The following is a 23,433-nucleotide window of genomic DNA, read 5'->3' on the forward strand; positions in this document are numbered from 1 at the left end:
GAAGCTGCTGCTCTGCTGCTGAAGCTGCTGCTCTGCTGCTGAAGCTGCTGCTGCTCTGCTGCTGCTGTTGCTACTGCTGCTGCTGCTCTGCTGCTGCTGTTGCTACTGCTACTGAAGCTGCTGCTCTGCTGCTGCTGTTGCTGCTCTGCTGCTGCTGTTGCTGCTGCTCTGCTGCTACTCAAGCTGCTGCTGAAGCTGCTACTGCTCTGCTGCTGCTGCTCTGCTGCTGCTCTGCTGCTGCTACTGAAGCTGCTGCTACTGTTGCTGCTCTGCTGTATCTGTTGCTGCAACTGAAGCCGCCTCTGCTGCTGTTGCTGCTACTGAAGCTGCTGCTGCTCTGCTGCTGCTGCTCTGCTGCTGCTGAAGCTGCTGCTGCAACTGAAGCTGCTGCTCTGCTGCTGCTGCTGCTGAAGCTGCTGCTGCTGTTGCTGCTCTGCTGCTGCTGTTGCTACTGCTGCTGCTGCTGCTCTGCTGCTGCTGTTGCTCTGCTGCTACTGAAGCTGCTACTGCTCTGCTGCTGCTGCTCTGCTGCTACTGAAGCTGCTGCTGCTCTGCTGCTACTGAAGCTGCTGCTGCTCTGCTGCTGCTGCTCTGCTGCTGCTCTGCTGTATCTGTTGCTGCAACTGAAGCCGCCGCTGCTGCTGTTGCTGCTCTGTTGCTGCTACTGAAGCTGCTGCTCTGCTGCTACTGAAGCTGCTGCTCTGCTACTGAAGCTGCTGCTCTGCTACTGAAGCTGCTACTGAAGCTGCTGCTCTGCTGCTACTGAAGCTGCTGCTCTGCTACTGAAGCTGCTGCTCTGCTGCTACTGAAGCTGCTGCTCTGCTACTGAAGCTGCTGCTCTGCTGTTGCTGAAAGGACAGTGAGAGTTTCTGCGTTAGTCAACTCTGCTTCTTTTGACTGAGGCGATTCCGGTTACTCAACTTAGTCACTCGACTTTCACTGTCTGATCGCCGACATCTGCCCGTGGTCGGCTGCAGCGTGCACGCTCTGCTGGGATGAACGCCTAATTTCTACCGCTTCAACGAAAATAGATTCATTAAATCTAACAACAACAACAACAACAACAACAACAATTGCTCGATTACATGAGGCCAAAGTTAAACCACCTAAAAAGGGAAGAGTGATCCTCCCAAACGTGCTGTGACTTCATGACAAATCTTCACGTTTTAACTTACTTATTCCGGATTGTGGTCAGAAACGGCGACCATGTCGGAAAATTAACTTTCTCCATGGAAAACGAACCTGTTTTTATTTTTCATTTGTGAATTGAGCGGGTAAGCGACTTGTTTCAAAGCGAACAACAATTCCTTTTTTATTCCGGTGACATCGAAAAAGCATCAGTTTACGACAAAACAGGAACGAGGATCCAAGTGGAACTAAAGCAGCTTCTCATCGTCAGCCGGGCCGAGCCGGGCCGAATCCAAACGTGGCGGGACTGAGGCTCATTTCTCATTAGCGCCACTGTTTCCTGCTGGTTTGTAGTTCACTTCCCTTCTGATCTCGCCCTCCTCGTGTTTCCTCCTTCATGTTTATGTTGCCACCAAACACACCGAACCTTTTACATATCACAGTTTCATATTTCTCCATCTAAACTCAATGTGTTTCATGCAGGAGACCAACTTTGGTGGGGAAAAAAAAGGTTTTATTAGAAAAGATAACTCAATTTTATTGGTATTTACACTCCAGTTGCATCAGTTTGGGCCGGTGAAGGTGCTGCTGAGGGACGGTGTCAGTAAAGGTTGGTCTTCTTCATTATCCTCAAAAACTCCTGCTCGCTCACCTCGCCGTCTCCGTCCCGATCGGCCTCGTCGATCATCTCCTGGAAGGAGACCAGAGTCAGATGTGTGCGTATAAAAGTGCCCCCCGGATGTTCGCGGAGGGGAACGAGCAGAAGCTGACCTGCAGCTCTTCGTCCGTCAGGGTTTCACCCAGCTCCTTCGCCACTCTCTTCAGGTTCTTGAAGGAGATTTTTCCCGTGCAGTCGTCGTCGAAAAGCCGGAACGCTTTCAGTATTTCTTCTTTGGAGTCTTTTTCACTCTGTGACACACGATCGATGACCGATAACACGACGAAGGGGAAACCAGAGGTCGCGCATCATTAAAACAGCCTTTTCCATCTCAGAGGAGTTTCCAGGCTTTGATTTAAACTCACACTCACCATTTTATGCGTCATCATGTTAAGAAAACCTGCGTAGTCGATTGTTCCGGAGCCTTCCTTATCGATGTCTGCAATCATTCGCTTGATTTCTTCCTTTTTGGGTTCAAAACCGAGAGCTCGCATGGCGACCTGAGGCGCAGAACCCGCGTTGTAAAAAGCACCTAGGACTTAGTAATCGAGTCAGAATACCACGCAATGGAGAGGTTTGCTAATAAAAGGCAGGTTTGATGAGGTGCCTTAAAGTGACATCATTTATACGTTAGTAAGCGTGTTTACGTTGACACATTTTTAAAGTTCATCATTCTAAATATCAGCGTGACTCGTTTTTGTCCACCGGCTTCGATGTTTAAAAAAATATATGGAAGAAATATTAAAGAGCACTTTGACAAATTCATTTTCAAGTTAATCTGCTCTCAAGTTAAAACTGTGACACTTGTGGAAACGTTAAATAAGAAATAAAAGGGCAATTTCATCACTTTTCAAACATGAAATTTAAATTTAAGCAGTTTTGACGTGATTGCACAATTTAAAATTGCATTTTATTTCCTGGGGCAGAAGGTTTGCTATTATTTCTGCAGCTTGTAATTTGCAAAGCAATATTTAGACCATTAAAGCTGCATAAACAAAGGGGAGAGGAGGTAACAAAGGTGATCAGATCTAAATCTGCTGCAAAATGAGCACCGACCTTTAGGTCCTTTACGTCGAGTGTTCCGGTCCCATCCGTGTCAAAAAGGTCAAAAGCCTCCTTTATTTCTTGGTTTTGCTCCTCGGTCAGTTCGATTTTAGCAGCCTTTTTCCTTTGAGCGGCTGAAGGAGCTGCTTTACGGTAACCAGAAGCCTGAAAAAGAATTGAGAAATACCTGGTTGTGACTGATCGGAACTCAGGTGAAGGTACAGGTGAGGACGCGGCGCCGATCGCAACCGCGGCTTTAATGCTAATTAGCTTGTTTGCAAAATGCTAAACCATCCGAAGTTATAAAACGACCAATTCGACCGCATTTAACATTTGCTATCCTTCCACGGTAAATCGTGAACGTTTAACAAGGCAGCGTTACAACAGAGTAGATTTAAACCCAGAAATAGTTGGAAAATTCACCATTTCAAACGCGGAAAAACCTGGACAAAAACTTGTTTGGACGTCTGATGTCAACAAATAGTTGCGGAGTGACGTGAAGCGCAGCCAATAGGAGCCAGAAAAGCCCGGTGACGTAGAAATGCTGGCCAATTGCATCACAGCATGGGCGGGCTTACCTAGACTCAACCAATGGCTTGCATGGTTTCCTGTATCCATGGAGACTGCGCATGCGCAGCAGCGAGTTTGAGTTCGGACACGAAAGCTGCTGAAAGAAGACGCCGCGTTATTGATAAAAGGTAATTCCAATCTCTGTTATTTGCAGTATTTTTTGCACTGTTACACCGTCTTCCTTCAACTCCTAAACTGTTGTATTCTAAAGATCCTAAAACTTTAACTTGATAACGTGGTTGCTGTGGAGACAGACTCGTTCGTTTAGCTGTATCTTTCGGACGTTAGCAGGACTGAAACAAGGATTAGTTATTGTATATTTATATGTAGGAATTTGTTCTTTGTTGATGAATTACCCCAATTAATCTAGATTACAATTATGCAACTGAAATGGAATAATCTGTGGTTTTATATACTTCAAACTGTTGTCACAGTGTAGGTCCCCCCCCCCCCCCCCCCCAGCACTTTACAAAGCCAAAGTTTCATAATATTTTACGTAAAAGTTGATTAATTAGTCACGGTAAAAGTGAAAATGTGTCTATCTTGATGCAGGTGCCTCAGGAAATGCTGGGAAGTAGAATTCTCAACCACCAGCAGCATGTTGGTCTGCAGAAACTCGGCGTCCTAGCAGAGGTGTCCCACTCCTTCCTGGGCCCCAATAAAAACTACAAGTTCATTCAAGATGACACAACCGGTGAGTCGGCTCTTGTGGGTTCCTGCTTCCGCATCTTGGAGAACCTGGAGTTGACCTGTGCTGTGGGCCAGCTCGTTCATGAGACGGTTCAAGCCCATCAGCGGGTGTATCACACAGGATCCGGATGCCTGCTCTTCCTCTCAGGAGCCTGGGGCCGTGTCGCTTTGGAGTGCCTTCAGAGGGGAATCTCTGTAGGAAGCACGGTCTCAGCTCTGAGCGAAGGGATGGACATCTGTTTGGATATTTGCAAGAAAAGCAGCGTCTCGATCGAGACTCTCAAGGCGAAGAACTTTGGGAACTTTGCATCACGCAGTTCAGGAGAAACTGTCAAGGCTTCCACGTGCACGCGGCAGCAGAGCAGAAGAGCGGGCCTCAGCGGTCTGAAGCTCAGCAGACATTTTTGTAACAACAAATCTGAAAGGGTCTCCGCAGTCGGGCCTCCCGACGTTAAGCATGTGGCTGAGGGATTGAGTCACGGATGTGTGGATGCGATGAATTTAGTCATCAAAGCCAGTCAGATACAGTCAGAAAATTACAAAGATAACAGCTCCTCCACGTTTGATGTGAGTAAAGTAGTAACCTGCTTGCTGCCTGGTTTACCAGAAGACCATGCATGTGTTTTGCAAGGTTGCATTCAGCTCTTATCTGCTGAACAGTCATCTGTTGCACGCCATCTGCAAGAGCAGCGCGTGAAGCTCGCTTTGATTAATGGAGATCTGGCAGACACCTATCGCCATCTCGGCTTCAACAGGCACGCGGGTATGAGGCGGGTGGGGGACCGGTCGGGTTTGTCCGGCTCAAGCAAAGAAGAAGAATGGCTGGACAAGGTCGAGGCTCTCCTGTCGAGGCTGGAAGTCAACCTGATACTCGTCAGTGGGCGGGTAAGCGAAAATGTTCTTCTGCGCTGTTGTAGACGTCGGATACTTGCGGTGGAAAAAGTCGAGGTTTCCATTCTGAAGGGTTTTGCAGATGCAACCGGGGCGGTTCCGGTGACTTACGCCACGCAGTTAAGTCGACTGTGCGTCGGCACCGGGGTGAACATCACCGCCTGGAAAGAGGTCGTCCGCCGTGATGGGAATCCTTCCAGCGCCGTGAACATCTCTGCCGACGTCAACGCCGGGCTGGTCACTGTCGTGCTCACGGGCTGCGTGCGCGCCAAGCTGCAGGCCCTGGAGGACCGGTTCTGGGCGTGTGCGTACCGTTTACACCACGTGCTGAAAGACGGTGTCCTCCTTCCTGGTGCCGGAGTGACGGAGATGCTCTGTGTTCGTCACCTTCTTAAGAATGCGGAGGGCCTCGCCAGGCAACCTGCAGAGAGGGCCGAGGAAGCGGCGGCGGCGGCGGCTGACCCCTACAGGGGAGTAGTGCTGCGCCTCATGGCGGAGGGATTAACAGATTACGTCTCCACGTTAATGGTCCGCACGGGACGGTTTTCCAAAGTGGGAGCCAGGACCGAGCTGAGCCGACTCCTGAGGGACTACAGCGGAGGCTCGGACATGTCTGCAGCGATGTCACCACTGCTGTCACATGAAGAAGATGTCCGGGGAGATTGTGCAGCAGTTAAATCTGACGGCGAACCATCGGGAGCGATATACGACAGTTTAAGCGTGAAGCAGGAAGCGTGGAGAAGAGCCCTGGATCTGGTTCTGCTTGTCTTACAGGCAGATGCAGAGGTCATCACAGGGATTGACCAGAACACTGAAGGCTCACAGGAGACTCTGATGCTGTTGTAAACGTTACAGAGGATAGAATAAAATAAAGCTCTTACGTGAAAGCCTAATCTGTCATTTTCTGAATTAAACAGCACTACCGGATGTGCCCACCTGGGGGAGACATAGGACTTGTTGAGTTCAAAAACACAAATTCCCAAAATAAACACAGAATTCTTATTTGTATTATTTGATTAGGGTTATTTCCTTTTATTTCATACCTGTTTGGATTTCGACTTTGACCCTGAAGAACAACTCGTACCTGTTGCAGTCTGTCTCCTGGGGGACGGGACACGTTTTACTGTGCAGCTTCGCTCCTATTACGCTTCCCTTGCAGTATAACAGCAGCTTGGTGATGCAACTGAGAACTTGTCCAGAGAAAGGTCTTTCTGAAGGAACGGTTCCACGTTATTGTTGATCTGATCACCTAGAGATGAGCTTGGTCAACAAAGCTGCAGCAGAACCGGTGCTTTCATGAAGCTCCTCAGAGTATTTGAGTGCTCCTCTGACTCACTCCAGTGGCCTGTTTGCAAAGCGCAGGAGGTTCGAGGAGGTTCACCAGCGTGACGTCAGGCGGCTTCTTCCTGACCCAGCAGGACCTTCAGATGTGGTGGCTCCCACTCTGAAGCCCGGGCCAGCTTCTATCCTGATGATGGATGACATTAGCTTTAAAACGAACCGCGTTTGATTCCTCCTGTAGGAGACGGAGGATAAAATCACTTGTTTCATCACCATCTGCTCCTCGCTGCTGCTGCCGCTGCTTCTTTTTTTTTTTCAGACGGGATGAAAGAAGGCTGGTTCTGTTCGCACGCCTGTCACTGCTGCTGGTGTTCTGAGCCCAGGGCCCCAGGAGCACGCCCCCTCCCCACCCTGTCCCTCTCAACGTCTTGGTTGGTTAAATCCACGAGTGCTGGTGGGCGTGAGCATGTGTGGTGGGGCTCCGAGGGCGCATGCGAACTGAGGCCCAAAGGGAAAAGCCGTCCCCACAGATCGGATCCAGCTGCCGTGCCTTACAGAGTTCACTGCACGAGGAGTGGAAGAAGAGGGGGACCCGCCTGCAGCCCCCCCACAACCACCAGTTGAAGAGAATAACAACTCGAACCGGGCAGTTCGACTCGCTTCTAGAGGAGATTTTCAGGCCACGGGACTGGGAGGGCTTTTGTTGCCCAGAGGGAGAGGGAAGTGGAAGGAAAGTGACCTCTGAGGTTAAGTAGTATCAGTGAGGAGTCCGGTGGAGGAGGGGAGGAGGTAAACAGTCAGTGGGAGGTGGGAGGCCTCACTGGGGGCTCCCGCTCTGCTCCACACAAGAGGCATTCGCCGGCAAGCAGGGGAAAGAGGAGGAGGAGATGGCCACGGGAGGGATCACAACACTTCCATCCACACCTGAAGACGGCGGCAGCGGCGGTTTTCCTCCCGGGAGCTTCAAGGATCCCAAAAGGCTGTACTGTAAAAACGGCGGCTTCTTCCTGAGGATCAGGTCCGACGGGGCCGTGGACGGAACCCGGGAGAAGACTGACCCCCACAGTAAGCGTTCCCAGTCCCCTCCTCGCCTTCAATGCTCCTTTATGCTCCTTTCAGAAAGCAACAGGGAAGCAAAAAACATGGAGGAGCGATGAGACTTTTCCAGCTTGCTGTGTTTAATGTAGGCGTGCGTCGGGCTGCTGGCGGAAAGTTTAATGGCTGGTTGAGGAGAAACGCACCTCTGAGTTTCATAATCAATGGGAAATGTGATGAAATGCGCTTAACGTTTGAGTCGCAGCCATTCCGACTGGAAACGTTCCCGTTTTCCCAGATCTCCGGCCGCGTCGGTAACGTTTGCTCTTAAGAATCTCAAATATGATCTGTTCTCTCATCACTGACAGTGAGAGAACTACTGCTTTGATCAGGTAAAGGGAAACATTAGATGCTCTTTTCACTTTGATGGATTCTTTGATCTGCGTCATTGATGCTTCAGAGGATGTGACATCAGCCTGAACGTCTGTATCAGGCTCAGGTTTCCAGCAGGTACTCCAAAACAAACGTCTTCATACGGGAAAGCTATTTTTAGAATCATTAAATTACCTCCTCTTGTGGGATCTTGAATTCTTACATCACCAGATTAGCTTCAGATGCCAAACAGGCTAATGGTCCCTGCGATGACACCTTCTTGTTGCATGTTTCTCCGGAGGAAGCCTGGGTTTAATCATTCAACATGTTAGCGTTATGTTGCCTTTCTGCTAGCATGACCTCTGCCGAGCTGCCTCAATGCTTCTTTTGTTAAGCGTCCACAATCCTGCCAAGTTTTCTCCACGGTCACGTTTATCTGCCAGCGAGACCTTTTAAAATAAGTTACCCAACACTTCCGCGAGCTGCCATCTGGGATGTTTTTGTGCCCGCCCCTCAGGGACCATGAGGTTCTCTGGCAAATGTTTGCCACGGATATCACCCAGACAATCATTGCCAGGACTAGTTTAGAGGACTAGATGACAGGAAGAACGCACACTTTTCACGTGCCAGTGACAGGAACCGTGTTGACGGTGGACAGATGAAAAACCTCCCTCTGGAATAATTATTGACAGAATCTCTAATTTAGCCTACTGGGGCTTTTCTTCCTTTGTGTCGGCATGTGATTCCACTCACACAGGCAGAAACGCGGTGTTTTCGCTGCGCCTTTAGCTGTCACGCACATCAATTTTCCATTACTTCTGAAAATCTGGATTCTAAAGAGGGCTCAGAAGGTCACGGCTGCGCGCGTGTCCCGCTCGCTAGCTTCATTGACGTCCTGATTAAATGTGAAAGTATGAGTGTTATTTCCTGTCATTTAACAATTACATTGGATTAAATTGCAGACGTTAGCATCGAGGCGTCTTCCTTTCTTGATGATCCTCTCGGGTACTGAAACACGGAACGCGCTCGCGTTGTGCAATGATTTTTGGACGCGATTCCTTCACTTTGATTAAATCGGTTCTTCTCTGTTTTCTTCAGTAAAGCTTCAGCTCCAGGCGACCTCTGTGGGGGAGGTGGTCATCAAGGGGGTTTGTGCTAATCGTTATCTGGCCATGAACAGAGATGGACGACTGTTTGGAATGGTGAGTTGACCGAAACAGCAATTTCTGGGCTTCATTGCTCCCAAATTAATGTTGAACATGTAACCCTGAAGATGTTCTCTTCAGCTAAAGTAAATAATGTTAACAGTTCTGCTCTGATCAGCAGCATTTAGCTTTTATTCGCTGGAAATGTTTACAGTCACATCATCAGCAAAGAGACGTAATCAGCTTTTTTTTTTGGTCACGTCAGCTCTGAATAAAGTGGTAACAACAACATTAAACAGGTCCAAGTGATTCTGTTGCGCCACAGAGGACAGATTTTCCAGGTTTTTCTGTTCTGAGCATTATTTAGACCTGATCACTTCGACCATTTGTCTTTCTTTCCGTCCTGACGCCGTCATCGTGTCCTCGGGCTTTGGCCAAAATTCTGTGGTCAGCGTTGGTAATAACATAATGTCTGGTTTTCAGGGTTAATATCACGTTGCGTAATTGGGATTTGAGTTTGCAGCCCCATCTGAGAATGGCATTAACACTTAAGGTGCAACTTCAGGTTCAACGGATTTTATTATGGGTTGAAAAAAGTTCACTTTTATACTGTCAGCAGCAGCTAGCTTCTGGCACAGCTAGCGGTCATGTGACACAGTTTATTCAAGTACGATCTGCCACAAATTGTCATAATCTGACATACTTTTAATGCATGTAGTAGTAAATGACCGAAAAAGTAAATGTTTGCAGGCTTTCGGTCCTTCTGATTTGTTGTGGGGTTCTTGTCTCCATAGAAACGAGCGACGGATGAATGCCACTTCTTAGAGCGGCTCGAGAGCAACAACTACAACACCTACCGCTCCAGGAAGTACCCCAACATGTTTGTGGGACTGACGCGAACTGGCAACTACAAGTCTGGGACTAAAACTGGACCGGGCCAAAAGGCCATCCTCTTTCTTCCGATGTCGGCCAAATACTAAGCTGACATCAAGAGGGCAAAGCCGGACGGTTCCATCACCGACACTCCCGGGACGCGGAGGAGAAGGGATCGAAGAAAATTCTCTCAATCTACTGTAGTTTATATTTCAGTTTCCGACTTCCTGAGATTATCTTTATAAAAACATCACTTACGGTCGACACGGCTGTGCTGGATACGACCACAGTCCATGTCCAGTCTTCTTCGCTGCTTATCGATTACTCCAGAACAAGGTGTCGTACTTAAACTTGTCAAATTACACCCTTCTCTGCTACACTTCAAAGATAAACTTGATTACTCGCTCACTTTGTAGTACGTTTCCCTAAAAAAACGTCATGTATTCTACAGTCTTCTGCAGTCTCAGTAATCCGCTTCGTCTCCAGAAGTGGTGCATTGATGATTAAACTTTACAGTTTTATTTAGACTTCAACTCAACGGCATCAGACTGTGACATCTCTGAGAGTAACGTGGAAGTCTGTAACCTCGAGGCTCTTGTTGAGCCCAGACCCCCAGGTTAAAAGCGGCCCGAGGAGCTGCCGGCTCGTCGGTTCTTGATTGTGCGTGCGTTTACTCAGTCCGTTGTAGTTTGGGGGGCGGGGCTTGAACAGGAAACACATCTAAGTCTGTCAACTTAATAACATCAAAATTTTATCAAAACTTAATTTAATTAAGGCAGGACGCCGGACTCCCAGCTTGGCCGCTGGAAGCTGTGGGACCTCTGAAGTGACCCCCAAATATAGATACAGTCTACAAGTGTCACGCAGGTTGCAAGAGGTCACCGTTCCCACAATTCTGAAGTAATCACAGTCCTCATAAATTAAATTAATTAATTAATATGTGTAATACTGCTAACCGCGGTGCCGCGGTACCTCCGCCGGCATGCTAGGATTTCGTGATCTGTGGAAGCGGCCGGTGGTAGAGCTGGTAAAACATCCCAGAGTACACAGCAGGAATCTCCTCCATGCTGAGGTCGATGGCGTGGAAGCCGCGTTCCAGGCCGTGGAGCAGGAGCTTGGCCACCCGCGCGGTGATGGGCGTGGTGTCGGCCGTCTCGGCCAGCTCGGCCAGGTCCAGCCACTCACAGCGCAGACACTCCTGGACGCAGAAGTTGATGTCGTAGGTCAGGGGGCGGAGTCGGCAGATGATGTACATGTCCGACATGCCGAATGCGCCGGGGTGGTTGTGCTGCTGCCGGATGCTGAGCAGAGACCGGAACTCGGAGCGCACGCCGGTTTCCTCAAAGACCTCACGGACCGCAGTGACGCCTGAGGAAAGGCCACACGATCCGTCAGAGGCGCCGTAAAAAACACGTAAAGCTGCTTTTTAGGTTGAGTCGGGCTAAAAAAAAGCTGCTTAAAGGTGAATTTAAAGGGGAGGTTTTGCTGATATTGCTGATTTTCTCCAGTGCGAACGATTGTACGAGTTTCCTTCTTCGCTTGGCACTTGCGTAGATACCCAGGTGTACTGTACGAGCTGTAGTCACTCACCGATGTTTTCTCCCAGATCAGACAAGCCTCCGGGGAACTTCCACGCGTTCTTTGTCTGAAATGAGGAGAGTTGAATTTGACGACGGCGCTGCTGTAAAAATCTTAGGCCTTGCACTCGCCGATGCTAATCATTTCCATTTTTTCCTAAACATTCTCATAAATCCCTCCGTACACATTACAATGGATACGTAAAAGAGACACGCCTCCAGGTCGCCTGGTGGTCACGCCTGGTATTGCAGCTCCAAATCCCAGCTGATAAACATTTCTGGGCGTCTGTTCGGGATTAATGACGCTGTTGTTGTGATTCCCTGGTTTGCACATCCAAGAATCAAGTCCATGAGTTGGAAATCATAGCATAGGTTCACGGCTAGCTCTTTGCTCTGGAGACGCGTTTCACCACTTTGCCTTAATATTGAGTGACAGTCTGCTGCTGGTTAAATTATAAACAGTCGTGTTTGTTGTCGTGTATGAGGACATATATCTATATTTTTGTAGCTACTGTTATGGAAGGTTTTTGTTTTCCTTGTTCTGCGGCACCACAGCCATTGTTTTTAACATTTGCTGTCAAATTGTTTTATTTTTTAAGGCGTTTTTAAGCCGTTCTGTTGACGTAATAAAGACCTTTTAAAGCAAATCCTTGCAGTCATCATTCTGTCTCCCCGGAATCACGATAAAGTCTTTGCGGCTTGTGCGGCGCCCCCAACTGTCCGCTGAAACAACACGATGACGGAGGGCTGCCAACGATTATTAAGTCCACTTCCAGTAAGGAGGAGGAGGAGGAAGAGATAAACACTCCGCTCACTTCCAGGCACCTCAGTCCGGTTCTGGACCGAAGCCATGTCGACATTATAGTCTCCATTCCTGCCGCGCTGAAGGGTTCCCAAAGACGGGAACGGGGATCAAAACCGCTTCTGTTGGGGGGGGGGGGGGTCCAAAAGCCTCGTTAGGCACCGCCTAATTACTGTTACCTCGGAACACGAGTAGTTTACAAATCTCAGCACTGTGACGCAATCGCCTGCAAATTATCTGAAATTAGTCCAATGAGACGATAAACATGTGGAAACATCTGAATGGGGCTGGTTGTGGGTGCAACAGCAGCGCTCTTTCACGGCTAACGGGCGGCTCGCGCTGTGACATCAGAGCCCCCAGCATGTGTAAACAGAGCCGGCCGGAGGTGACCCGGGGCTGGGGGTGAGGGGCTTCCAGTGAGGGGGGCCACCAGTAAACCCACAAACAGCATATTTGCTCTCATTTCTCAGTTGGAGGGAGGATGTTTACGTGATAAATTCCTTCATTTCCTGCTTTCACACATGCATCATAATAGTGATATTAGGATCTCATTCACAACAGCTGCGTGTGTAAATTGTTCTCATGTCGTACACTGTCTCCAGATCAGCCCCATGTGTGAATACTGCAGAAGGAACTTCAAGATTCAAGAAGAAAAAAGTGAGGACTTGACAACAACTGATCCTCCAAAAAGAGTGAGGAGAGCCGAGCTTCTGATGGCTTGGACTGACAGAAAACACCAGGGAGCGATGATGCATTCACACATGTGTGAGCGGGAGTCAGAAGATGGTTGGATTTCTCTACCTGTCAAACTTTCTGGTCTTAGAATACTACATCTATGAAATGTGGAGAAAAAAAACACACGATAAAATTCTAGAGATTCCCATTAGCGCCTGTGTGAAAGGATCTTTCCTTCATCCTCATCAGTGAACACACCTTAAGTTAATCACAATTCCTTATCAACATTGAAGGGTTGAGCTGAAACAATAAAGTGGAATTTTATACCTTATTTCTGTCTTGTACAACCAGAACTTTGCCACTGGATTCATCAACAACCGCGCCTGGACAAAACAGCAGAAAGGGTTCAGTTACTTCACACATGGCCCAAAGTCACCAGGAAGCCTGTGGGAAGGAAGCCATCTCCAGTAAAGAATAATTAAAGGGAGTTTAGGCTGTTAAATAAGGCATAAAATGGCAGCATGTGGAGGAAAACACCTGCGGCTCCTGTTTGGCTCCGCTCCGCTCACACATGACATGTGGGAATAGATTTTTTTATAATTATTATTTGGGATGTCGTGACCAACGCGGCTCAGGAGGAAGAGGAAAACTCTCCGGCTGACCACGACAAGCACCATTAAATGAAAGAGGGATGGGTTGTCTCCGAGGCCTGACTTGGACCTCGGCGTGGAAACTGATGTCAACTCCGGCCGTGGTGCCAGATGGCGTTTCGCGGGAGGAGGCCCAGCTGCTAAAAGAGGCTATCGTTGTGGTTAGGAAACAAAACGAGATGAAGAGATCGGAAAGGCTTTTCTGGAAAACTGGAGATCGCTGGGACGCTCCCGAGGGGTCCTGATCAGGATTCCACCAAAAAGGTCGCGACTCCGAGCAATCGAGGTGAAACTTTGGAACGTCATAGGTCAGGAGAGGGAGATGTTTGTGTTCCACCGTCAGCAGCTGCAGTCCAGGCAAATAAACACAAACCGTCTAAACACTTTCAGATTCCTGACCTCCGTTTCATCAGTTGATGTTGCATCCGTTTGGGAATAAAGGGGGTTTCAGGACCACATTCCGTTGCTCAAGGATGCTCTGGACATGTTCTGACATGCACCCAGGATAAGAGGCGCAAACGGCACTCTGCCCTCTGCTGGCCAGAGCGACACCCTGCACTCACAGTAATTTGAAACAGGTCCCTTTTTTTTGGGTTTTTTTTGGACAAGATTATTTTCCAGATAACTTGGTCACATCTGTGTTTTCTTATCCAACATGTGGAATCTGGTCATGTGACTAAAACGAAACCAGTAGGACCAGAGTTGCTCACGGTTTCGTCTGAATGCGGCGCTGATGTCATCGCAGGAAGTGGGAAACGGCGCGTAACAGTACGAAACTGAAGAAACGGAGCCTGGCCGTTGCTCTGGACCTTCGTCCTCGAAAACTCTACCTGCGACTCCAACCTGGTGCGTGGCGAACGCTGGCAGCCTGCTTTCCCCTTCTCCCAGCCAGAGGGTCAGAACGGCGTGGTCGTCTTTGGCGTGATGGAAGGTGAACCCGTGGGCGGCGGCGGCGGAGGCGCATCGGCTCAGCGAGATGGGCACGTGGAGCCAGACCGCAGCTTTCCCTTCTGCTCTCCACTGGAGCAAAGAGCCTGCAGAGAGCAGTTAGAATTACCTGTTTCCATACCTGCTCGATGCCACAACATGTGACATATGACACTCGTGGCTCTCGGGGGCCATTATTCACTTATGTTAAACACTGGTCTATTTCTGTATGTGGAAGTTATATAGGCGGCCCCCATGACCTGCCCTTGGCCCTCGAATATCCTGAGTCAGCCACTGGTTAAAGACACGTTGGACGGCACGGCTTGTTTTGTTATTTATTTTAAATGTTTTTGTGTTGTTTAAATAGTCCCCTGTAGATACAGTGTTAGAACATATAGGTCATGTGTTTAGGTCCCAAACTCTGCGTTTAAATCTCATCGTTTCAGTAGAACTGGAGCAGCGACTCCTCTCCCACCTTGCAGCAGCCGGCTGAACGAGCTCTCGCTGATGTCGGTCGGCAGCCCGATCCGTCCCAAGTTCACCGTCACCCCGCCGAACCGGTCCACTTTCCCCGTCAGTGCAGCCGCTCCGTCCTCACGGTGCAGCTGAGAACGGGCGGCGACGCACGAAAACACCCGAAGAGCCGAAGCTCTGCTGCTGCTGACCCGTCTCCTCACAGACGGTAAAAGCCTGGTCGTGAAGGCACAAGCAGCCATGTTTTATTCATTAAAATAACGTTAATTATTGTTTTGCTTCCTACCGGCGTGTATTCCGTAATACTGTACGCTGTTACGTAAACCCCCCTCGAAAGTTGCATAAAAGCCGTAAAGAACCTGTTAAACAGGCCGAGAATCTCAGAGACATGATAGACAGCATGTACAGTGCTGAATATTTAGCTTATATATATATAATATTTAGCTTTAACAGTGATTTATTAATGCGGTCTCTAGTTTTAAAGAGCATGAGTTAAATGCTGCTGCTCAAACAGATTTATTTCTTACTAATTTCAAGACATAATCTATTCAAATGTGTTTTCAAAGGACACAACAATAGGTGCACCATTAAGTGTTGGAACTGCTAAAAAACGGAACCACTAAAAAATAAATATTTGTAATAAAGTTTGTGGTTTCTGCTGGAAGAAAGAAAATATAATTCGTTCATTAATTTTTGAAGTTTTTCATTACTCTTTCTCAGGCTTCAATAAAATCATTCAAAAAAGATATTTTTTTCTTCGCAAATCAGTTTAAACATACTCCATAAATGCTGGATAAAACAGGGAAAACGAACATAACTTCCGCCTGCCATAAAACACTGAGGATTACGGTAAAAAGGGGGCGGGGCTAAACTTTCACCAGGAAGTGAATGGTGCCGCTCTCTGTTTACACGTTTTAATTTTTCACGTGGGCCGTTTTTTACAGTAAAAATGTCCTCAAAGAAAAACAAAAGTAAATCAAAACGGAGCAGTGAAGGAGACGGTTCCGTCCTATCGAAGGAGGACTCCAGTCTACACACATCCGGCCACGAAGGAGGAGGCTGCAAAAGTTTGAACAGCAACTCGTTTACTGTCATCGATTTTATTGATAAAGGTGCGATGTTACTGAAGGAACCTGGCAGTTCTTTAGTCATTTGGACCCCGTCTAAATCAGGAACCATTCACGGAAAGATCCATGGTTCTGCTCGCACCGCTTCTGAGCTTTTCCCATCTCGAAATCAGTCGTTATTGACAATCTCTTTCCGAAGCACAAGGTTCAATGAAACTGTAATTATAACGGATGTATTTAATTATAAACGTATTTTTAAATGTTCAGTGTGTATATGTTTCAATAATGTACATGTTCTGATGTGGTCATCCCATGCCCATCACTGTTATCCATCACTTAAAGTGTTTCAAAGGTTCAGTTCTTGTAATCCGTTAATTCTCTCACAGTTATGATCATTTGATTTCTATTCTTCCCCCTCAGCTGACGACAAAACCCCTAAAAGTTGCAGATCATCCTTAGTCCAGCTGAGCCTCAATTCAATGAAGGCGGCCGGCGTCTGCATCGGGAGACCGGTCCTCCTGACCAGCACTGTGGGACATCAGGAGGTCCCTTCTGTCTTTATCACGTGCTCTCTTGGTGTTACTTCAACTAAAGAGCGACCTTTAACCCCTATTTGTAACCTGTCACTGCGCTGCAGGTGTGTTTAGGGTGGCCTGTTGCTACCTTTCCTGGAGGAAAAGTTGGTCTGCAGAAATGTGTCCAGAGTGTCTTGAAAGTGAAGACAGGGGACAGGGTGACGGTGCAGCCGCTGACGGGTGCCATGTTGAGGGCTGAGGAGGTGCTTCTGCAAAACAGGTAACCTTCATCTGGCCACAGTACAAGTATATACAAAATAAACTACTGGTAAATAGTTCTATACATTTTAATTTGTGCAATGATTTTCGCAGTATTTTGGGGCTTTTCTGTGGTCAACAATCTCAAAGCTAAAAACAATTCAAAAACAATATTGTTTGGCCTCCGAATAAAATACATTTGTGGAAGATTTTTGATTAAAATCAGTGAGCAGTCCTGATGTTGCCTCACTGTGGATCTTTGGTAAATGCTGCCACCTGCTGGTCAACGTAAGCAAGTGCAAAGAGTTGTCCGCGGTCAGGGTTAGTCTTTAAAACACGTTGATGTATGTGAAAGAATGGGTTTTACTCCTTGCTTTGTTTATAACTGTGATTATTTTTTATACATATATTTTCCTGAATTGAAGTATTCTGTTCTTATTCTTCAGGACAAACGATGACACAATTGAGACCGATGAGTTCAGGAACTTCTTCCTCAGGTCCCTCGGTCAGTCACTTTACATCATTTGGTTTTCTTAGGTTTGTCTTCACTGATAGATACATTGATGCTCTCTTTTCTTTTCCCCCTTTGCCAGCTGGGAAGATCATCTTACCAGGGAACATCATCTCTTTGACGTACTTTGGTCGGTCATGTGGTCTCATGGTCGAGACGATAAAAGGGGAGGACGGTATGACCCTCCAAAGAGCGCCTCCTCCCCTGGTACCTGACACAGAGGAGTCCTCTATGCTTGAGTCCACGTCAGGTGACCTCTCCCTGCAGTTCGGTTCACTTACCATTGACAACGACGACACCGACGGTGCCCCCAGCACGCCTGGGGGTCCGGATCCTGCAGCCAGCACCCCACACAGACCGGCTGCACTCCCACGTCTCTTCTCACCCCCATCCTCCTGCAGCTCCCCGAACCCTGCTGCAGACTCAGCAGAGGAGGCCGTCAGTCCAGGGGTCTCCACCAGCTCAGAGCCTGCAGAAAAAGCTGCCACAGCTCCCTCTGGTGGAAGACAGTGTTGCGACACCTTCTACAGTCTCTGCTCCAACACTAAAGTCACTTTTAAAGACAAAAGAGCAGCAGGGGGATCGGCCAATTCTAAAAGGTCAAAGGTGACTTACAGTATGATAGGCGGCCTCAGCAGCCAGTTGGATGTGATCAGAGAGACGATTGAACTTCCCCTGAAACACCCCGAGTTGTTCTCCAACTACGGTAGGTCACATGGCACAGCTCCTTCGTGATGCATTCAGGATCACTAACCTGTCACTCCCTGCAGGGATCCCACCACCCAGAGGGGTCCTTCTCTATGGACCTCCCGGGACGGGCAAGACCATGATCGGACGGGCCATAGCCAATGAGGTGGGAGCTCACATGACGGTGATCAACGGCCCAGAGATCATGAGCAAGTAGGGTCGTTTCTATGTAATCATTAATAATCCAAAAGAGAAGATGTGGAAGAGATGTGATGATCTTGTAGATTCTACGGTGAAACTGAAGCCAGACTCAGGCAGATCTTCGCTGAAGCGTCTCAGAGGTAAATCTGTCAAAGAAAACACGAAAGCTACAACAGTCCAGTGTTTGCTAGCTGGAACCTTCTTTATTCATATTTTCCTGAGTTCATGGATTTGCTTTCTGATGTTTTTTCTCTCAATTTGTCAGACAACCTGCGATCGTCTTCATCGATGAGCTGGACGCTCTGTGTCCGAAGCGCGAGGGCGCTCAGAACGAGGTGGAGAAACGTGTCGTGGCTTCTCTCCTGACTCTCATGGACGGGATCGGCTCGGTGGGTTTCCTGTCGCAGCAACCTGAGCCGCGGTTGCCCGCGGTTACTGTTGCCATAAACCATCGTCGGCAGTTGAGCGCGAGTCGGCTTAAACCGGCCTGACATCTGCTGACTCGGCATCGCGAACGTCGGGAAATGCAGAAAGCAGGCCGGCGTGCTGGAGGGCCTTCACACGCCATCGGCCGCATCTCGAGGGCGCCGTCTGTCCTCTGAGCGCTCCTGCTGATGCAGAAAACCGCCGTTTCCGCCTGCACGCGCGCCTCGTCGGGGCCTGGCGAACGCATCGCCAGAGCTGGTCGGGGATCTGACATTGATTTTATTTAATTTTTTTGCATTACAATGAAAACGTGGAGAAGAGAGACGGTCACGCCGCCCCCGAACCAGCCGAAAATCCCATCCGAAGCAGGTTTAGCATCAGGCTAAACATCCTGGGAGCTTCCTGCTCATAAAAACAGATGGACCGAGTTGCGAGTGCCTGGTCTTTGACTTAAATCCAGAGCAGCTCCAGCGGAGTCCACGTAAATCTGCCCAGGCCAGAAAACGTACACGTCGCTGCGGCAAATTTGGTTGTTAGCTTTTAAAATATTCACCCGAGCCTGTTCGAGAACAGATGTTCACGAGGCTAAACCGGCTCTCCTGTTCCTGTCCTTCCAGGAGGGTCACTCCGGTCAGGTCCTGGTACTTGGGGCCACGAACCGGCCCCACGCTCTGGACCCTGCCCTGCGTCGACCGGGACGCTTTGACAAGGAGCTGGAGGTTTGTAGCGAACCGACAGAGCCGATAGCAAAGGTCACATGGCTGGAAGTAGCTATGCAACATTACATGAATCTGTTTGTGGTTTGAGGTTCCTCAAGGTTCAGTGTACGGCTCATTTACCTTTTCATTTCAGCGAGTGTTTCTGAGGTACTGATTATTTCCCGATGGCAGGTCGGGGTTCCCAGCGCGGCTGAGCGTGCGGACATTTTGCAGAAGCAGCTCAGGTTGGTGCCGTGCGGCGCCAGCAGGGAGGAGCTCACGCAGCTGGCCGACGCCGCCCACGGATACGTGGGAGCTGACCTCGCCGCCGTTTGCAAGGAAGCAGGTAAAGTCAAGCAAGACGCCGCGTCCTGGTTTTCATGAAACAAATAGGCAGATTGTAGCATTGTGGTGCGTTCAGGGCCCCTCAGACGCTGCAGCACCCACTACACAACCGCAACACACACATCAAAACCACTTTTGTGCCTTTCATCAGCGGATCTCTTTGTACTTCTCGGGCATCATTTGGGAAATCAAACTGCAGTCACACAGGGAAGCGGGCACCCGGGCCGGGCCGCCCGGTGGCTCCGGCAGCTTTTATGCAAACAAAAGCTTGTTGTTGTGTTTTCCTGGAGCTTTGAGGCCGACTCGGGTTTTTCCTGTTTCATCGGCGTCTGTCTGACGACCTTCCTTTGATTCTTCCCAAAGAGGAAGTTGGACGATCGTGTGGTGTCCCTGTCACCGTGAGCGAAACCACTGAATCCACCACATGTTAGGAACCCCCGCCCCCCCCCCCCCCACACACACACACACACCCCCCCCACACACACACCCCTCCCCTCCCCTGATGCCACAAAGCCACCTCACATCCTGAAGACTGTCCATCTGAGCCTGCGGGTGTGAGTGTAGCGGTGCCTGAGCGACGCCGCCTTCTCCCTGGGTGGTCCTGACCCCCGGGGGGAGAGGGGGGGGGCGTATTGCATTTCCATCTGAGGGAGCTGCGGCTGTGGTGGGGATGATTCCCTGTCTGCACTGTCAGCGGCGGCCGACAGACTCAACGCAGCTTCTCCAGGGGAGTCTGATTCGGATTGTGTTGGAGTCTAACCCTAACCCTAACCCTAACCCTATCCCATAATAATGGATGGTTGGAGGTCGCCCAGAAGGTCGCCGGGGCGGCGGTCGTCAGTCGTGCACGTGTGGCTAAGCAACATTTAGCCTGACTGTCTCATCTGACACAAAATGGTCGGAAATCGGTGAAACAGGAAGCAAACAAACTGTCACCGAAGCAGGACAGTAAACTGGGGGGCCACGAACGCATCGCGCTGACTGTTTCCTCCTCCCCCCCCCCCCGCTCAGGTAACAATGAGCTGCCCGTTAACGTTGGCTTTGATGCGCTGCAGCCTAAAACGAGACGTGCAAACACGTGCACTCATGGTGGATGTCCTGTCTTTATGGCAAGAGCGACATGCTAACAGATGAGTGAAGGAGGGGGCGGATGATGCCGGGGGTCTGTTTCTCTCTGAGCAGGTTGGTGTGTTTAAGAGGGGATGGAAACGTTGAAGTCATAGGGGAAGTGTTTGTTTGTCCAGTCGGGCCTCAGAAACAACTTCTTGATGGCAGATGTGTTGCGCAATCAGCGCTTAATTACAGCTGGTCACGGCTCAGCCGCGTTCTAATGTAACGTAATGCAGGAACAGCATGTTTCTTCCAGGATGCCCCAAATCCTCCCAAAGCCTCTGATGAGAATGCCTATTACCAAAATCTGTGCTTTGCTTCACGTGCGTTGGGCCTGCGGATGCTGGTTGTATGAGGTAATCCCTTAATAAAAGGTATAATTTAGAATATAAACAACGTGCTCTTAAGGAATGCTGCCGCAGCCGGAATGACTTTTGTTCATTCCCTCCTGCTTTTTGAGGAGATATCAAAACAAAGCGTGAGTAAATCAATCAGCCACTTCTGTTGTGTGTGCAGGCGCATATTAGTGAGTGCACGATGAAAATAAGTGTAGTTTTTAACTCTTAAACGCACCATCAGCGGCGCAGTAAAGCTTTACCGCGTTAATCCCTCGACAGTGACCTCTGGTGGCCAAATGTTATATTGCAACAGAGCCGTAAACGCCCCTCTCAATGAACACTTGTGTGTGTGTGTGTGTGCGCGTGTGTGTGTCTTTGTCTTTCATCGGGCCTGCTCGCTGGCTGATATATTTATGGATGCATTAAGAATGTGCACAGGAGCATACACACAAATCCACCAACTCTAACCTCAACTTCGCGGTATCTCCCCGTCACGTCATCGTGCGTCCCGGGAGGTGCACGTCAGGACGCACGGCGCTGCCGGATGGACTGAACCCCTAAAGAAGTGCTCCGCGTCTGATCCTCACAGGTGCAGTTCAGATGGTTAAAGGTGGCAAAAATGCTTCCTGTCTGCTAAAATACAAAACAGCGCAATGTCGGTGTGTCACGTGACCTTCGTCATGCTTCGGAAACACTTCCCAGTGTGTCGGACGGCGTTTTCGTCCTCCGGTTGTCTCGCGCTGTCCTCTCGCCCTGCTGCCGCTCAGCTGATCCTGGCGCTGGCACATGACTCCTCTCCACAGTCTAAACAGCACAAATTGTGCGTACGTGTGTGTGGGTTTGTTTTCGAGTGTGTATGCGGGCGCGTGCCTGTTTGGCTCGTGCCACATCCGCACCCTCTGTTCACAAGCGTCTCCAAACGGGGGGGAAACCCAGAAAAGCGTCTTTTTCTGCAGCAGCTCTCTGATTAGCCTCTGTCCGCGTTTAGCGTCCAAAATCCGAAACTATGGCGTGAAGGGGAATGAGCGTGCACGTTTGGCTGTGCGTGGAGACAGAGGGGAGGAAACGGCGTCAAAAATGAGCTGAATTTTGTGTGTTTGACATCAGTGTTGGAGTTGAAGAGCCAATGGGCCAAACACTGGGGAATGCTCAGCCGTGTTTACAGCAGCCTTTGCCTTATAAAGAGATATTCCCGACGCTTCTGTCCTTTTAAAGACACTTTGGGAATTTCAGGACACTTCGCATAAATACCAGTCAGATCAGCACGTCAAGTTTATTTGAGGCCCGTGTTTATAAAATTTCCGGAAATGTGCTGCTTGTACCGCTTAACCCCAGCATATTTCTGCCCGGCGTGCGCGTGTGTGTGCGGCTGCAGGCTCGACATGTTTAGAGTGTGTGAGTGTGTGTATTTGTCTTTGTCGTGTGTGTGTGTGTGTGTGTGAGAGTAGTTTAAGAGGACATATTATTGCAGTGTTTCGGCTCCAGGAACAGATGTTCGGTATTGTAAATACAGGTGCAAAAGTCTGTTCCGGAAGCCCCGGAGAGTAATGAAAACGTTCCTGTGGTTTTGTGATTGCGTAATGCCCAAAGTATTTCCCAATTCACGCGAGGACAGCGGCGGCGGCAGCGGCGGTTCCGGGACGTTTGAAGCGCGTCCTGATTCTCCCCCTGCTGAAATGTGGAATGCGGCGCTGACGTGCCGATGGACTCCTGACAGACCGACGGACGGACGGACCGAACGGCTCCCCGCCTGACAGAACCACCGGTTCTGTCGGGGGTGAGCTGAGGTTAGGTTTCTTCGGACGCCAACGTCCTGATGGTGGTTTGAACAGGGAATCTCCTCCATCCTCATCCGTTCCAGTGCGGTATGTGTGGAACATCAGCATCCCGGACTGGACCCTTCTCAGAAGGACTCCGAGCTAATGGAGCTTAGCCGCGGCTGTAGCCCAGCGGGGCCCGCGCCGTCCTCCGGCCCAGACTCCACTGGGTGCGTCAGCTCCGCTCCAGCTCGAGTCTGGATCCTGTAAACGAGTCCGATTTTGACAACTCACACTTCATTACGTCTCCGAACGTGACGCCCACTTGGAATGCGATGGACATGTCGGCTTTGAATATCTGCTTTCAATCAGAACGACCCAACTTGGACCCATCGACCGCCGTACCACCTGAGCTGGGGGCCCCCGGGGGGCCGACTGTTCTTGCATTAGGCTCAGCTCGGCCAACGTGGGGGCCGCGGGCCTGCTGGGTCGTGTTGCAGGGTTCTTGTGTTGGACATAGGTCCAGATGTTAGCATGGGTGGCTGCACACTTTCTGTTGTTATTAGTGATTCTGATGTGCAGATGCAGACGGCTCCGTCATTAACTTGTAACATTCCCTAAGTCCCCCTCGCTGATTTTGATTTATGGATCTTTTGAGGCTGTTTGAAATTGAATCTCCACTGTTGGCTGCAGGAGATCTTCTAAGCCTGCGAGGATCCGGCTCGAGT

The 23,433-nt window shown here is 49.5% G+C and overlaps 5 protein-coding genes across 6 annotated transcripts in view; 3 read left to right on the forward strand and 2 right to left on the reverse strand.

The window, feature by feature from the left end:
• Positions 1-1,620: 1,620 nt before the first annotated feature.
• cetn4 (centrin 4) lies at positions 1,621-3,334 on the reverse strand. Its single transcript, XM_011610996.2, has 5 exons — positions 3,254-3,334; positions 2,843-2,995; positions 2,158-2,286; positions 1,900-2,037; positions 1,621-1,819 (listed from the first exon to the last, which is right to left on the reverse strand). The coding sequence occupies exons 1-5, from the start codon at positions 3,254-3,256 to the stop codon at positions 1,730-1,732; spliced, it is 513 nt and encodes a 170-aa protein (XP_011609298.2). The 5' UTR covers positions 3,257-3,334; the 3' UTR covers positions 1,621-1,729.
• Positions 2,990-10,220, forward strand: fgf2 (fibroblast growth factor 2). 2 transcript variants are annotated; one of them, XM_029846990.1, is made up of 4 exons: positions 2,990-3,528; positions 3,953-4,094; positions 8,768-8,871; positions 9,609-10,220. In XM_029846990.1, exons 2-4 carry the CDS (start codon positions 3,965-3,967, stop codon positions 9,792-9,794), a joined length of 420 nt encoding a protein of 139 aa, XP_029702850.1. In that variant the 5' UTR covers positions 2,990-3,528; positions 3,953-3,964; the 3' UTR covers positions 9,795-10,220. The 2 variants fall into 2 exon arrangements, with proteins under 2 accessions (XP_029702850.1, XP_029702849.1); XM_029846989.1 differs by lacking the exons at positions 2,990-3,528; positions 3,953-4,094 and adding an exon at positions 7,004-7,327.
• Positions 4,770-5,868, forward strand: bbs12 (Bardet-Biedl syndrome 12). Its single transcript, XM_029846988.1, has 2 exons — positions 4,770-4,975; positions 5,064-5,868. The coding sequence occupies exons 1-2, from the start codon at positions 4,909-4,911 to the stop codon at positions 5,825-5,827; spliced, it is 831 nt and encodes a 276-aa protein (XP_029702848.1). The 5' UTR covers positions 4,770-4,908; the 3' UTR covers positions 5,828-5,868.
• Positions 10,221-10,441: 221 nt separating the features above from the next.
• LOC101071822 (nucleoside diphosphate-linked moiety X motif 6) lies at positions 10,442-15,514 on the reverse strand. Its single transcript, XM_003970680.3, has 5 exons — positions 14,794-15,514; positions 14,222-14,425; positions 13,069-13,124; positions 11,278-11,332; positions 10,442-11,055 (listed from the first exon to the last, which is right to left on the reverse strand). The coding sequence occupies exons 1-5, from the start codon at positions 15,032-15,034 to the stop codon at positions 10,673-10,675; spliced, it is 939 nt and encodes a 312-aa protein (XP_003970729.1). The 5' UTR covers positions 15,035-15,514; the 3' UTR covers positions 10,442-10,672.
• Positions 15,515-15,651: 137 nt separating this feature from the next.
• The window catches only part of afg2a (AFG2 AAA ATPase homolog A), a 59,310-nt gene continuing 51,528 nt past the window's right edge, over positions 15,652-23,433 (forward strand). Inside the window, exons 1-10 of the mRNA XM_011610997.2 lie at positions 15,652-15,904; positions 16,280-16,404; positions 16,497-16,654; positions 17,079-17,137; positions 17,226-17,849; positions 17,914-18,043; positions 18,115-18,171; positions 18,297-18,420; positions 19,075-19,176; positions 19,348-19,501. Of these exons, the coding sequence (XP_011609299.2) occupies positions 15,742-15,904; positions 16,280-16,404; positions 16,497-16,654; positions 17,079-17,137; positions 17,226-17,849; positions 17,914-18,043; positions 18,115-18,171; positions 18,297-18,420; positions 19,075-19,176; positions 19,348-19,501 (1,696 nt within the window). The 5' untranslated portion in view covers positions 15,652-15,741. The remainder of the gene's footprint in view (positions 15,905-16,279; positions 16,405-16,496; positions 16,655-17,078; positions 17,138-17,225; positions 17,850-17,913; positions 18,044-18,114; positions 18,172-18,296; positions 18,421-19,074; positions 19,177-19,347; positions 19,502-23,433) is intronic.

The sequence above is a fragment of the Takifugu rubripes genome, chromosome 14 (genome assembly GCF_901000725.2).
Source record: "Takifugu rubripes chromosome 14, fTakRub1.2, whole genome shotgun sequence".
Taxonomy (NCBI): Eukaryota; Metazoa; Chordata; class Actinopteri; order Tetraodontiformes; family Tetraodontidae; genus Takifugu; species Takifugu rubripes.